This window comes from Zingiber officinale, chromosome 4A (genome assembly GCF_018446385.1).
Source record: "Zingiber officinale cultivar Zhangliang chromosome 4A, Zo_v1.1, whole genome shotgun sequence".
Classification (NCBI taxonomy): Eukaryota; Viridiplantae; Streptophyta; class Magnoliopsida; order Zingiberales; family Zingiberaceae; genus Zingiber; species Zingiber officinale.
In genome coordinates, this window is record NC_055992.1 from 152687243 (window position 1) to 152702472 (window position 15230).

The 15230-nt window shown below is 37.8% G+C and overlaps 2 protein-coding genes across 2 annotated transcripts; one reads left to right on the forward strand and one right to left on the reverse strand.

Annotated features, from left to right (window-relative positions):
* The first annotated feature begins 67 nt into the window (after positions 1–67).
* On the forward strand, positions 68–8542 carry LOC121971729 (serine--tRNA ligase-like). Its single transcript, XM_042523136.1, has 10 exons — positions 68–275; positions 360–430; positions 532–693; positions 764–869; positions 1834–2027; positions 7126–7229; positions 7322–7505; positions 7584–7763; positions 7890–8093; positions 8185–8542. Exons 1-10 carry the CDS (start codon positions 143–145, stop codon positions 8212–8214), a joined length of 1368 nt encoding a protein of 455 aa, XP_042379070.1. The 5' UTR covers positions 68–142; the 3' UTR covers positions 8215–8542.
* A 418-nt stretch (positions 8543–8960) lies between these two features.
* Positions 8961–10001, reverse strand: LOC121973806 (homeobox-leucine zipper protein HOX14-like). Its single transcript, XM_042525158.1, has 2 exons — positions 9483–10001; positions 8961–9402 (listed from the first exon to the last, which is right to left on the reverse strand). Exons 1-2 carry the CDS (start codon positions 9864–9866, stop codon positions 9163–9165), a joined length of 624 nt encoding a protein of 207 aa, XP_042381092.1. The 5' UTR covers positions 9867–10001; the 3' UTR covers positions 8961–9162.
* Positions 10002–15230: the final 5229 nt, after the last annotated feature.

The window sequence follows — 15230 nt, forward strand, 5'->3', positions numbered from 1 at the left end:
TGCACCGACTGTCCGTTTAGGCCCAATTTCTTTCACCTATAAAAGGCCCGCGGTGTAAGACCTAGGGCTCGGTACTGCGCTGCTACTTCGGCGGCAAACGAATTTTGTCCGGTTGAGTTCTGCTCGGAGTCTCTCGGTCGTCATGTTGGACGTCAATCTTTTCCGATCGGAGAAAGGATTCGATCCTGAGATCATACGCGAGTCCCAGCGCCGCCGGTTTGCGAGCGTGGAAGTCGTGGACGAGGTCATCAACCTCGACAAGGAATGGCGCCAACGTACTTAGCTCGAGTCCCTTTATGCTTCTTCATTTGTTTTCTCTGTCCATGGTTGAAGTTGCAATTTTGATTTGCTGCATATAGGTCAATTTGAGCTTGATGCCCTAAGAAGAGACGCCAATCGGCTTACGAAGGAGATCAAAAATCTCAAAATAGTGAGTTCCCTCGAGACATTGTGTTTTGAAGTACTATCTGCGGTTTTGGATCAATCGGAATAGTGAAGATAATTATTTTTCATGAATCGTGTCTGGCGTAGGCAGGAAAAGATGCAACGGAGGTGATTAGCAGCACCGAGGAGACAAAGAAGTTGATAGCGGCGAAGGAATTGGAAGTCCAGGAGGCAAAGTCTACATTGGACTTGAAACTTGAGAGTATCGGCAACCTCATCCATGACTCTGTTCCAGTTAGCAATGATGAGGTCGAACTACAGCACAGTGGTGTTTCTGTATTCCTCTTTTTTTTATCGAAGTATAAAATCTCGTTTGCAGGCAAATAATGCTGTGATTCGAACTTGGGGAGATAGGCGGGTGGAAACCAATTTGAGAAATCATGTAGAACTTGTTAAGCGCCTTGACATTGCGGACTTGGAGAAGGGTATTCTCATCTGACTCTAATGTTTAAGTCCTTGTGATTCTAGGTTACTGCAATGAAGCTTTAGACATGAATGCTAAATGCATTGTGTAGGTAACCTCTAGATGTATTTTACTAGGCTTGGCTAGTGGAAATCACTTCTATTACTTGAGCCATTTATGAAACACGTGTGTGTGTTGGAAGTATTGGCTATGGGTATGAAATAGCTCGCAAATCATAATGTGTGCTGAAAATATGCACGCAAGTGTCTTGTAGGCAAATAATCAGTTATGTTATGTCTCAGAATAATGTATTTGATCCATTAACACAATGACTTGACTCAACCTAAAACACAATTAATAGAGAAAATCTGGAAGTGACATGCCATGGTTCAAATCCATGAATCATTGACATGAATTGATCTATTTACTTAGTAAATTAATTTTTATAAGCTTTAATAAGCTGTTATGTCATATATGTTATTTTTTTTAGCGAGCTTTATTAATTCTAGGCATTAATTTTATATTGGCACAAACAACAATATCTGTGTATGATATAATTAGCAGGGTGTCACATGAATTGACACATCGACTTCATGTTCACCAGACATGTTTACTAAACATGTGAAACAAATTGATTTTTTTATCAATTAAATTATTTTTTAAAAAAATACTCTAAACATTTTTAGATAGTTTAATTAATTATTGACCATTTGATTTTTTATTTTTGAAAAAATATTTAGTTAGTTTTATATTATTTCATATAGTTTTATTTTGGGATGAGTAACACAATCCATTTATAATACAATTAGCACATACTTGACACAAACTGGCACCCCTACTTGTTAACCAGAGTATTGCAATCCCAGCTCCTGAAGGAAATAACAATGGCATACTGCTATGACTACAGTCTACTAAAAAAATTTTCAAAACAAAAATGAACTGGCTAGATACATTATTTACACTTGTCATGCTTCTGATGCATCTAGGTGCTGATGTTGCTGGTGGAAGAGGTTTCTATCTAAAAGGGGATGGTGTCCTGTTGAACTTGGCGTTGATTAACTATGGCCTGGCATTTCTAACAAAAAGAATGTACCAACCAATGCAGACTCCATTTTTTATGAGAAAAGATGTAATGGCAAAATGTGCTCAGTTGGCTCAATTTGATGAAGAGTTGTACAAGGCAAGTGGTCAATCACTAATCTTTTTCTTTATATTCTTAAATTTTTCTTCTTCTATTCTTCAATTGCCAATTTTTCTAGGGTAAAAATAACAAAAATAAAAAGGTGCCCCTTTTATTGGAATCGTCAAAGAGGTGCCCTTTTTGATTTATTATTAAAAGGGCACCATATCCCATGCCAATACATTTTTATTTTCAAAACTTCTTTATTTTTGGCATTGTTTTAGCGGCTATGGGTTCCTAGCTGTTACAACATAAACACTTTAACTCTAATCAACACAAATAAATTGTGTTGTAATATAGTTCATAGCTGCTACAATATAGATACTTCAACTCTGGTCAACATTGGACAACATAGGTCAACATTATGTTATAGTAGCTACTGATAGTCAACATTATGTTGTAGCAGCTATAAGACCATAGCTGTTGTAACTGCGTAGTTGTAGTATCTATAGAATCATAGTTGTTACAATTGTGTAGCAACTGCAAATCATACCTGCTATAATTGCGTAGTAGCTATGATCCTTTAGCTGCTACAATAGCATTCAAATATAAGGACAATTTTGGAAAATAATATGTGCAGAGGTGGGATGGGATGTCCTTTTGATAATAGATGAAAAAAGGGTGCCCTTTTGACGATTCTAATAAAAAGGATCATCCTTTTGAGTTTTGCCCACTTTCCTAATTAATCTATGCCTTAAGAATTTGCAACTTCCTAGTGTTGATATTTCCATTGATCATTCAGGAATGCTGATTTACCGTTTTCCATAAACCTAATATAGTGAGATAGCCTTGATTAAATTACTTAATGTCTGATTGTCTGACATGGTCAATGTGTAGTCATGATAGCTTCTTCAGCATTGTTTCTGTCGGTTGTTGGTCCATGTGGCTAGGCCATTATAAAACACATGCAACATGATAGAAGCTATAGCTAGTTACTAGCATAGAGCACATAAACGCAAGAAATGAGTGGAGGAATATAATTGAATAGCTAGAAGAAAATGTTCAAAAGTACATATTAAAAATTTAAAAACAAATTAACAGTATACTAAAATAAAATTGTAACTAACAGAAAATAAAAATGAAACAAACTACCAATTCTCAACTAAAAGATCCTAATGACATGAATTGACACCCTCAATTCTCAACTCAAGAGAATTTAGAGAAAAGGACCAAAGGGATGCCAGGTGGGAGGCAAGCTTGTAGGAATTCAATAATATGATATGTGTGACAGCAAAAGGTAATGCTATATGGAAATATGGAACAAGTAAAATACATAGACAATAGCAAATCATGCAGGGAAAAACTTTTGTGATGCTAAAGCTAGTATATCACCTTGTTATGTTATTTTGATTTGTTATATGTCTCTGTGCTCTAAGCAAGATTGAGATTGGACCTGCGAGTTTCCCTATATACTTCAACACAATGGAGAAGCACTTCCTACTTGCTCAAGTACAACTGTGCCACTTATGCATAGTGGTCTGCACACTCATTGATAACTGGTTTCGTTATACTAAGAAAAGAATGCTCATTGTTGTGCCATCGAGTTGGCTAGAGGTCCATAATAATCAATAATTCTAACATTATGTTGAATTCAGGTCATAGTCATATCTAATAATATTTGTTCTATTTTTATACATAGCATGTTGCACAATATATGTTTCAGAACATGTATCAATGGTAAAGTATTAATATTAAAGCAATTAAGTCTAAGTGTATGGCATGTTTACAAAAGCAAGTAACAAGCTTAAGCATATATGCTTTAGTGATATATCAGTGCACAGGAACATCACACAGTGCTAAGCCAAGAAATAAGGAAGCAAGTCATGCAATCCATTGAAATCCTTTAGCTTATGGGTATTCTCATACCCACAATGTCTATGAACTTGCATGCCAAGGGATATATTGGCTTAGCATAACATTTTGGTATGCATAAGTATTGGAGCGATTTAACCTCTCTTTTTTCAAGGAAAGAACCTTGTAAAATTCAACCACAGTACAAATTTTAATATCAATGGATAGAAGGTTTTGTTTCTTACCTCTTAAGACTCTAGAACCAAAGAAACAACCACTTGGACCCTGATGCCCCCTTTTGGTGCAGTAACTAAGGGCCTTGATTAAGCCATGATAACTACCTTATTTCAACTCAATTTGTCACACCAGAGCATAGGAACATCTCCTAATTTGGCCTTTCTTTGGAGCTCTATTCAACTCTGATTCTCACAATTTAAGGCTATATTTTTTTAGGGATGCATGAAGCAGAACACTTTGAAGCAATCCAACTCTAGAATCACCATGACATCTCAATTCGATGGAGAATAGCCCAAAGTTGGTGTAAGAATCTCACCCCTTTGAAAAATTAGCAACCATCGACAGCTCTCAGGGAATCATAGTTTGCCTCTTTGAAAAGTTAGCAACCATCAAAAGCTCTCCTGGGATCATAGTTCACAAGTTGAAACCCCTGAATGAGTCTCCATTTTCTTCTGTGTCTCAAACCAAGAATAATAAGAGATTTGAGGCAAAATTTAAAATAAAAGGAAGGTACCACTCAAGGTCTTATTGCTTCTACACAACATATGACTCACCCAATAATCTACGCAATCTTCTAGTTGCAACTACTGTTCAAGATCCAGATGTAAAAGCATTGAAGGATGAACTTGAAATAAGGGGAGAAGAGGAATAACAAATGACCTCACTGTTCCTCACCTTGCTGGAATCACGTGGTAGTAGTAGCAGCAGTGTTGCAATTGCTCTCACACACATGGAAGGGGCACACACCATCTGTTTGCTGCAATGAAGCCACACTTGAATTGCATGGGGAGGAAGGATTCATTGACGAGGCAGTAGGCAGTAGATGAGGCACTAGAATGAAAGGATCAGCTGCCTATATGTGCCTCTCTGCGTGCCCTTGATTGATTGAAGAAATAGAAGAGTGAGCAAGGTTGCTACGGCTTGGCGCTTGTGCAATCTGCCACTAGGTCATGGGGGTTGGGTTCGTCAGAAAGACGTAGTTGCATGGTGGGTTCTGGTCCATGATTTGCTCATTCCTCCCCACTTGTTAACACCCTGACTAGCCTTACTCCCCATCATTAAGATTTTGGGTTAGCATTGGTTTGTTACAAGAACTTGATACTGGTGGGATCAAATGGATAACCAAAGAAAATTTGGAGGAGACTTAAAAATAAAAGAAAGAAGAAAATTATAGAAAAATTTGCAGAAGCACAAAATAAATGTCATATTATAAATTTTTGTTATTGTTCAACAGCATGAATTCTTGACGAGCATTCTCAACCCTGACCGATTGTTCAACTGAATCATTTGAATTTCAAATTCTTAGTTTCTCATTCCGCACATTGATGTTTTATGTTCCTTGAGTTCTCTGGTTCATTCAGTTTTCAATTCGATCAGCCAATTTATTCAGTGCTGAGAACACAGGTTTATAATATATTACATTTTGCATAGTTGAATATCAACCTGATTATTTTCATTAGCCTAATCTTTAATTTTTTGATGTTTTAAGTTATACCTGTCTCTCAATAGGTTTGTTTGACTGATAGATTATAGAGTGTGTTGTTTTTTAAAAAAAAATTGTTGATCATAATTCAGTGTTGCTTAAGGGTAGTAATCAAAAGAAATTTGAGAATTTTAGGATACATTGCATTTTTTGTCCTATGATTCACTTTTTTCAATCTGAACCGTATGGCTTTTGGTTTCCTTTTATTTCACAATTGTTGCAGTCCGCTCTAATATAGAAAGTGTATTGGGTAGAAGAGGACTTAGAAAATTTTATATAAACTAGTAAACAATATTTTAAGTCTATTTAAATACTATCAGTTTATCACTAACCCTTGTATAGTGCTCAATGGATGATGGCAATCAGTCTGTCCTTGAACAATTTAGTAACAGATAGTGGTCATCTTTCATACAAATGGCTCATATACACTGCACATGAGATAATCTCGAGTGTAAAGTTAATAATACAATCAATAGACAGCTACATGTTTTTTCAACTGTATTGATGCTTGAGAAAAAAGGTAATGCCTAACAACACACTTTTGAGGTGTTAATCATACTTTTGGATTTTTTTATGATGATTTGTTGATTTATTTAATTTAATGTCTTATACTTCATGTTACTATCAATGGGTGATTCACTCCCATTTTGAAAATCTACTATTATTATGCAATTCTGATGGTTGGCACATGAAAATGATAATAAAGGCAAATGTTTCAACCATCATTTTGCAAAATTTTCTTGGGCTTTAGAAATCAATATACATTGTTGAAAGGAAAGTGATCTCAGAGTAACCGCCTAACCGGTACAAGTGCACATGTATACTTTTTGTAATGTTACTTCTTTATAGTCTGGAAGGGGTCAAATTTTCAGGGTATAGCTCCACATGGTCCTTTTTAAATTATTCAGGATACAAGGTCATACTTCCGTTTTTTAATAAATTGTGACAAATAAAAACTGACTCAACAGAACTGTTGGAATTAGTAGACCATGGATTTAATAATTTAAAGAGTCTGAGGTAGATAAAGATTTTGAAACACTAATGTAGTACAGAGCGGCATCAGTAATGGTGGTGTACAACATTGGTGGAGATGGTGTGGTGAAGGTAGAGGTGGATGGTTTTTTTACTGGGATTTTCATGGTCACGTGCAGAAGAGATTCTCTTTGCTTCCTAAGTGGTGGGTCTCCAGTGAGATGGTGGGTTGAACTATTGGCTGGTGATGTTGGTATTAAGCTGTGTGCTATGGCTGACAGTAGTTAATACTAGATTTATCTACCTAATTTGAGAATGATGACATATCTGAATGTCAGCTTTCTTTATGTATAACAGACAACATCACTCTATTAAAGAATGCAAATTGATTACTTGGTTTCCCATGAGACTAGTAAATGATGGTGAAATTGCAACTTAATCATTTAGTAAATAATGGTATTGAGATGTTTGTTTCCCATGAGACTAGTAAATAATGGTTGATTTAAGATTTCTTTTTTTTTAGATCAGTGTATTTCATGTTTTCCCTTGCTGCTTGCATTTGCTAACATGATCTGATATCATCATAATGTACGTTGCATTGTGAACTTTTACCAGGTGACAGGTGAAGGGGATGATAAATATCTAATTGCTACTGCTGAACAGCCACTGTGTGCTTATCATCTAAATGATAGACTTTATCCACAAGATCTTCCTATTCGGTATGAACTATGAAGAGTTTTTGCCCAGCAGATTAGTGAAATTTACAACTAAATTCTTCAATTGGTTAATAATTATCCTTTCATGTCACTAGATATGCTGGATACTCAACATGCTTCAGAAAGGAAGCTGGTTCACATGGTCGAGACACATTGGGAATTTTCAGGGTGCACCAGTTTGAAAAAATAGAACAGTTTTGCATCACCTCTCCAAATGATAATGACTCTTGGGAAATGCATGAAGAAATGTTAAAGAATTCAGAGGATTTCTACAAGGAGGTATACTTCTTTCAACTTCCTGATCATTATATGTTTTCCTGTCAGGCATATTGAAGTTCTTTTCAAACTTTGTTACAGCTGAAAATCCCCTATCAAGTTGTGGCCATAGTTTCTGGTGCATTGAATGATGCGGCAGCCAAGAAGTATGATCTGGAAGGATGGTTTCCTGCATCAAGCACTTACAGAGAGTTAGTTTCTTGTTCAAATTGCACTGATTATCAATCAAGAAGATTAGGAATCGGTTATGGGCAAAAGAAGGCAAGAAAATTTCTATTTCTATTATTTTTCTCTGTTGTATCATATCCTTGTCAAAATATTGTCATTCTGTTATATACCAGTCATTTGGGAAAAATTGTAACTAATTTTTGTTGCTGTTCTTGGCAGAACGACGAACAAGCAAAGCAGTATGTTCATATGCTGAATTCTACTTTAACAGCAACAGAAAGGACAGTATGTTGTATTCTTGAAAACTATCAGACTGAAGATGGAGTTATAGTTCCTGAAGTTTTACGACCGTTTATGGGCGGCAAAGAATTCCTCCATTTCAAGCCAGAACCTGAAGCCAAATCAAAGAAGTCTAAAGCTAAGGTGTAAATTTGCAACAGAGAGCGATGAGTTCTAGCCAAATTTGCTAGTTCTATTTTTGAAATTAAATTTTCATCTATTTTATGTTTAACAGGAAGGCTCTGGAGCTCAAGCAAGCAGATGAGAGTCTACAATGCTGACAAAGTAACATCATGAATTATGTTTCTTTGCAGAAAGTGTTGCAACCTTCAACTTCAGAAATACATTGTTTAATATTTATTGCATGAAATTATAACATAGTGGCGTGGTTATCTTTAATGCAAATGGCTTCATCAGCAAATATGTATTTTTGACATTAATATATTGTTGATTGGACGATTAGAACATGATTGTTAATCCCCTTTTTTTCAATTAAGCCTGAAATTTATTTTTGCTTAGTCAAGTTCAGGCTTAAATTGTATATTAAATACTTGTTTGCTTGAACACAAAAATCGAATTGCAGTCTTTATGAATGCGTGAGTTGGTAGACTTGTATTCAGTCCTGTCTCATATTTTTCTTGATGTCTGAGCGTTGATTGCTGAATGCGGTGTAATGCACTGTTGATCGAATAATTGCTGAATGCGGTTTAATGCACTGTTGGTCGAATTTTAAGGACCCCGCCGCCCGCCCGCTCCCAAATCGAACCAACTACAGTTTGTTCATTCTAATTCAGATGTTGTCCTTTCAAGGAAAGTGTACCCCACCAAAGCGCAGTTGTTTCTTTCAGTTGTGAATGAATGCACAATGACTTCTCCAAGCACAACAAATCTGAAAGGAATAAACTATTGCCAGCAGCCTGAATGAATCCCAGGTATGAATTTATATTCCCATATAGTGCTGCTGACTAAGTAATGAACATATGCATCATCTGAGCGCAAGTTTCAACGCAAACAGAACTTCCAGTGCAATGAAGGATTACATTTACAGCTTCTAATTTTACACCTTTGAACAGCTAGTGAACAGCAAGCGAATTAAGTACACTCCCCAAAACTTGATACGATAGTCATTGTTAGTCGGAGAATAGGATTTGCTGGAAGGGACTTGAGTAATTTACAATGTTTGATCACATGGAAGAGAATATAGCAGCAATCTTCACATACCATAGAAATTGTATTCCCATTCCATCAGGCAATCATACTCGTATAGGTACCTCAGTTCGGCTTCTTCCTCTATGCCTCCAAACTCTGATACTGCGGGCTGGCAAGTCGAAGTCGATGAGTTTGGACTTCCGACTGGGTCGCCGCCACCATTTCCACCGCCGGTGGTGGCGCTGAGGGAGAATCTCTTAAGTTCTTCTTCAGCTGCAAGAAGCTTGTCATTCAACTTCAGCACCTGTTGATTTCAGAGCAATTGAAGTTAGTGAGTTTCGGCCTCCTTAAAAAAAAGCATCATCAGTTATTCCAGTAGTGCACCTCGTTCTCGAGGTGGGACTTTTCGAGGAGCGTGGCGTCGTGGATGGCCTTGAGCTCGAGGTAGGCCTCCTCCACCTGCTTGTTCTTGTGCCGCGCCCGGCGGTTCTGGAACCAGACGGCGACCTGCTTGGGGTCGAGCCCGAGCTCGGCGGCGAGGTGCAGCTTCCGGCCGAACTCCAGCTTCGTCTCCTCCCCGAAACGCGTCTCCAACAACTTCACCTGCTCGTCGCTCAGCCGCCGCTTCTTCGCGTCGACGGCGGCGCGCGGCCTCTTCCTCCTCCGTCGCGGCGCCTCGCCGGCGACGCCTCCCGCTGCGACCACCGCAGCTCGAGAGACGTGACCGTCGACAGAGGAGAAGAGCAAAGCGTCTAGCCGGTGGCTCATGGCGGCCTTGGCGACGAGTGAATTGAATAGTGGCAGTCGACGGCGATGCTCGCGTTAAAATATATAGCGCCTCCTGCGAGACCGACGACCGGGGGGCGGGGCGGGGCCGGGCTCGGCTCAGTGCTCGATACAATAAGAAAGATTTGTGTCTTTCCATGTAAAGCGTATATTGAATTTGAAGCAAGGTGTCGCCATGGTTCACCTCCCAAGGACACCTCACAGCAGGAGACCTCATACGTGCCCTTAAATTTAAAGATGGATAAGGTACTTCCTGTCACATGAGCTGAGTCGGACTCTAAGAAGGTCACTCGGAGCACATGGGCAGCACATTATACATCTCCAACCAAACACCCTCCGCCACTTGTCGCTATGCCATTTGCTGGGCCCCTTCCACCTGTCGCCCTCTCATTGATTCTTGCAGGGCGATCATCAGCGTAGCCAGAGATCTGGTAACGGGTTCGTGCAGCTCAGTATCATGCAGGCAGGCATAACGCAGTCCATGCAGCATTATCTCTGAAACTTGCACCCGATCGCCCTTCACAGTTGATCTCGTGTTTAAGGTGGCCTAGAACTTATTAATTCTTACGATGGAATTTGGGTGTTGCCCAAAGTCATGTAGTGTGGATGCTGATCTTAACCGGACATGACTCCTTTGCTTAAGTGAGATTTTGAAAGATAAAATATAGAAAAATAATGAAATATATTAGAAGATGACCTTATGAAATTAGCCTATCTCATCCTTTCATTATCACCCTTCTTTTATAGTTCTTAATTATTATTGAAAGACTATTGATGTAATCGTGTATTAATTTAACTAAGCTTGAGTAGATTCGAGTTTAAATTTTAATGTTTAGACAATATATTTAGAAAATATTTGAAAAAAGGTCAAGTCGTAGGTCAAGATTGACCGGATACTTGGGGATATATGAGAAAAGTTAAGTAGGTCATGGACTGACAAAATCCTAACTCGAGGGTTAAGTAAGGTAAAGTCCTAATTGGAAGTTATATAAAGTCCTAAGATCGGAGATTAGGCAAGACAAAATCCTAACTCGAGGATTAGACAAAGGAAAGTCTAAGTGGATCAAGAAGGATCACACGTTGACAAAAGAAGTCCTAACTATGATTAGGCAAAGGAAAGTCCAAATGAATTAAGGAGGATCGAACGTTGGCAAGGGAAGTCTTAACTACAGTTAGGCTTCTGTCTAAGTGGATCAAGGAAGACTGCACATTTGCAAAGGGAAGTTCTTACTACAATTAGGTAAAGGAAAGTTCAAGTGGGTCAAGAAGGACCGCACGTTGGCAAAGGGAAGTCCTAACTGCAGTTAGACAAAGAGAAGTCCAAGTGAGTCAAGGAGGATCGCATGTTGGCAAGAAAAAAGTCCCAATTACGGTTATGTAAGAGAAATATCCAAGTGGATCAAGGAGGATTGCACTTGGTGATTGGAAGTTCAACAAAAAGTTAATACGAGATAGAATGTCCAAGTGAGTCAAAAATTGACTAGACATTTGATAAAGAAGTCTCAACAGATCATAGTTGACCAGATGTTTGGCAAAGGAACCTTAGATTCGGAATAAGTGAGTTAGGATTGAGTAATCGATTGGACCAAAATCAATCAATCAGGTGATCGATTGGGGGTTATTATCACGAGAACAGAGAAGCGCTGAATCGATTGGCTAATCGATTATGCCCTCTTTAATCGATTCGGTAATCGATTGAAGTGAGGCTTTTTAAGAAGCATAGTGTTTTACTATACTGAATCAATTAGGAAAGTGTCCAATCGATTGGGAGAAGCTCACGACAAACTATGGCTTTTGAATTGATCAAGTGATTGATTGAGCCACATGAAGTGATCAATTGGAAGAAGTTCGCGAGCAAACAATGAGCTTCTAAATTGATTGAGTGATCAATTAAGAAATTTTATAATCGATTGGTTAATTGATTGAGAGAAAAGGATAAAAGTCATTGTGAGATTTGGACGGTTGGATTTGTTTAGATTTGACGTGGCAATCAATTAGGGGTAAGGTCAGTCAATTGAGAACCTAATCCCCGGGATAAATGCGTTCGAAGATTCAAATCACAATCTCTTCTTCTCCACACTTCTTCACCAGTTCTTGGAGCTTTTGGAAGAGAAGTATTGTTGTACTTTCCAAGTTTCAAGAGACATTTACAAGCAATAAAAGATCAAACAAGTAAGGTTTTATTTGTATTATGTATTTACTTCTTGCCTTCATTGTATTCTTATTATGAGATTGTACGAGGCTTCTCTGCCCCTGGATTGTTTCCAAGAAGGAGTAGATTTCATAGTGAATGAGATCATAAGGAGAGTGAACCCTTATATTAGTCATCTCAAGGAGGTGGATACCAAGTAAAATCAAGGGTGTTAGTATTGCTTTGAGTTTTCCCCCTACAAATCATCATCAACAAAGCAATTGAAGATAATCACCCTCCTCTAGCTCCCAAAGTGTACTAACAAGTAATATCAGAGTGAGGTAGCTCTTTTTGAACTAATCGCCGAATGAACAATGAGCTAGAGGAAAAAGTAGGAGTTAAAGTGAAGCCGTAATTTCAACGGTCAAAGACTTATCATCAAGGAGCTTAACTTCAAATGAATTTCTGAGATGAGTTTGGATATGACACTTGGGCACCTCCACCATTCGGATTGGAAAGCTTCGATCTTTGGAAATCAAGGGTCAAAACTACTTTATGATGGAGACAGAGAAATGGTTTGCTCTAATAGAGGGCTTTGAAACTCCAAGACACACAAAGAGAAAATGGACCAAAGAGCAAATCAAGAGATGTGAGGCAAACGACAAGGTAACCAAAATTTTGGTTAATTTATTGACGAGCTCTATTTTATGCAAAATTGGAGAATACAAAGATGCAAATGAGTAATGGAAGAAATTGACCAATTTTCATGAAGATCTCTCCACTTTACCAAACTAAGACAAATCCAAAGAGGGTGACTCATTGGATCAAGAGGAAGAGGATTCAGAAGTTGAAATATGTTCAACATCCAAAGAAGAAATTGAAGAAGCATCCACCTCAAGGATTGAGAGGGAGAGAAATTCATTGACACAAGAGCAAGAAGAAGCCTCTACTTCCGGATCAAATGAAAAAAGACTAAGCGTCACCCCTCAAGCAAAGGTATAAAAAATTTAATTTGTAAAAATAAATATCATATCATTTACTTGTAGTGTAGGAGAAAATAACACTATAAGAACAAATGTCCTAACTTGGGGAAGAAAAAGACCCAAGTGGCACCCAAGTGAAGGAGAAGCCAAAGGAGGCCTTGCCTGTGATACACAAATGCAAGGAGCACATTGTATGTTTCACATGCAACCAAAAGGAGCATTACCGAAATCAATGTCCAAAGGGAAGACTCAATAAAGGAGGAAGTTCGAATCAAGGGGGAGCTTCCGAGGGCAAGACTAAAGTACCACTAGTTAATGGTACTTATTTAAATTATGATAAAAAAACATGCTAGAAATAATTTTTATTATTTTAATATTATTTATCATGAAAATAGAAAACATGAAAAACCTATAGAAAATTATAAATTATTTCATGATAGGAGGGTAGAAAATATATTAGATAATAAATTTAAGGAAATTAGATATGTGCCTAAAAATAAGAATATCCAACACAATAAGGAAAAAATAAAATTTAAGGATTTAAGGATAGAAAATAAAGTTTTGAGATCAAGGCTTGATAAATTAGAAAAAAAAATTCTTAAAAGAATGGAAAATATTTTTAAGAGTTCAAATGAACAAAATCTAGGGATAGATAGGCAAGAGACATTCAATGACAAGAGAGGTTTGGAATATAAATCAAAAGCCAAGAAGAATATGTCCTGGTATCATAGAGTTCCATATGGTTATGAAACTAACCCTAAATCTAGGAGTCAAGTCAAGGTATTAAGGGAAGTCATCCCTAAAGGTAACCTTGAGAAGACTAGTATGACGAAGGCTTTTGTGAAGTTTAAGAAAGTTATTAAGAACGTTACAAGGAAAGTTATCCCAGTGAATACTTAGAACACCCAAAAAGTATCAATAGATTTTGGGTTCCTAAGAGTGTGTTCTCCATATCCTAAATGGACTTAGAGAGTGCTAACTCAAATTGGAAGGGTGGTTAACCCAATCTTGATAAAGTTGATACTTTAGGACATTTTCAAGGTATTGTGACACCTTAAAAGTGAAAGGTTTAATTTTTACTCTTAAAAGAGTTAAGTGTTAGTGCATTTGACACCAATAATTAAACCTGAGTTTTGATAAATGACAAATGGATTAAACTTAGATGTATTATTGATCTAACCTTATTACCAGTATGCAGGGTTGACTAACTTGACGGGTCAAGAGAACCTGCCACTGGGTAAGAAATCCAATCAGGATGTGTGATTCTCGATTGGCAAAGTCCAAATATGGGATTCTGGCAGGAGGTCGAGATGTTCGATTTCTGACGGGAGGAAGTTTGGATGTGCGATTCCGGTAGGAAGACCTGGTGGGTCAGATTAGACGTCGAGGAGGTAACTCGACACTTGGTAAGTGAAGATAAGTCACTGGAGGAGAGTGACTCAGTGAGGGCATGTCCCGGTTGAAGGGACAATAGGCGTCGATCCAATTTAAGTTCATTTTGAAAATCTAAATTGAGATCTTGACTAATATCCTGGTATGGAAGACATAGTCTAAGTCATAAATTAATTATATCATTATTGAGCTAATCTTGTTTGATAGGTTAAATATTTTTTTATTAAATTAAGATATTTTGCAGGGGAAAGAAGCACAAAAGGCTTCAGGCGAACAGTACTCCAGGCGAAAAGTTCATGGAAGTCCTCAACACAAAAGGCCTCAACACAAAAGGTCTTGAGTACAGTTCATGGAAGGTGTCTTCGAAGTCTTGGAAGGTGTCTTCCAATGGATAAAATTAGACTTTATCGACGATAAGAAGCGAGCTATCCGGAATCAGATTTTATATATTGGAGGCACCTTCAAGGCTATGGAAGGTGCCTTCCACACTTTATAAAAGATGATCTCGACCAAGGCTTCAACAATATCAATTCTACAAGCTTCTACATGTCCTTTTGGCATTCTGACTACCCGACCATCTAACACTGAACACGATCCGATCATCCTCATAAGTGTTAGGTAACAAAGTTCAATTCTGTACTTAATTCTTGCAAAAGGAAAAGTGTAGCATATTATACTTGTTCCTACTCTTTTTGTATTCGATCCTCTCTTCCGGCAGTTCCGGAAAAGGTTATTAATGGATTATCCATCGATAGGTCCACGAGACTTAAGTCTTGGAGTAGGAGTCGCTGAAGACTCCGAACTAAGTAAAACCAAATGTGTTTTTTTTTCTTATTTTCT

Coding starts and splice junctions, on each gene's coding strand:
- LOC121971729 (XM_042523136.1), top strand. CDS start 143: ATGTTGGACGTCAATCTTTTCCGATCGGAGAAAGGATTCGATCCTGAG. Junction 7,230..7,321: donor CCACAAGATCTTCCTATTCG/GTATGAACTATG, acceptor TCATGTCACTAG/ATATGCTGGATACTCAACAT. Junction 8,094..8,184: donor CAAAGAAGTCTAAAGCTAAG/GTGTAAATTTGC, acceptor TATGTTTAACAG/GAAGGCTCTGGAGCTCAAGC.
- LOC121973806 (XM_042525158.1), bottom strand. CDS start 9,866: ATGAGCCACCGGCTAGACGCTTTGCTCTTCTCCTCTGTCGACGGTCAC. Junction 9,403..9,482: donor AGTCCCACCTCGAGAACGAG/GTGCACTACTGG, acceptor TGAAATCAACAG/GTGCTGAAGTTGAATGACAA.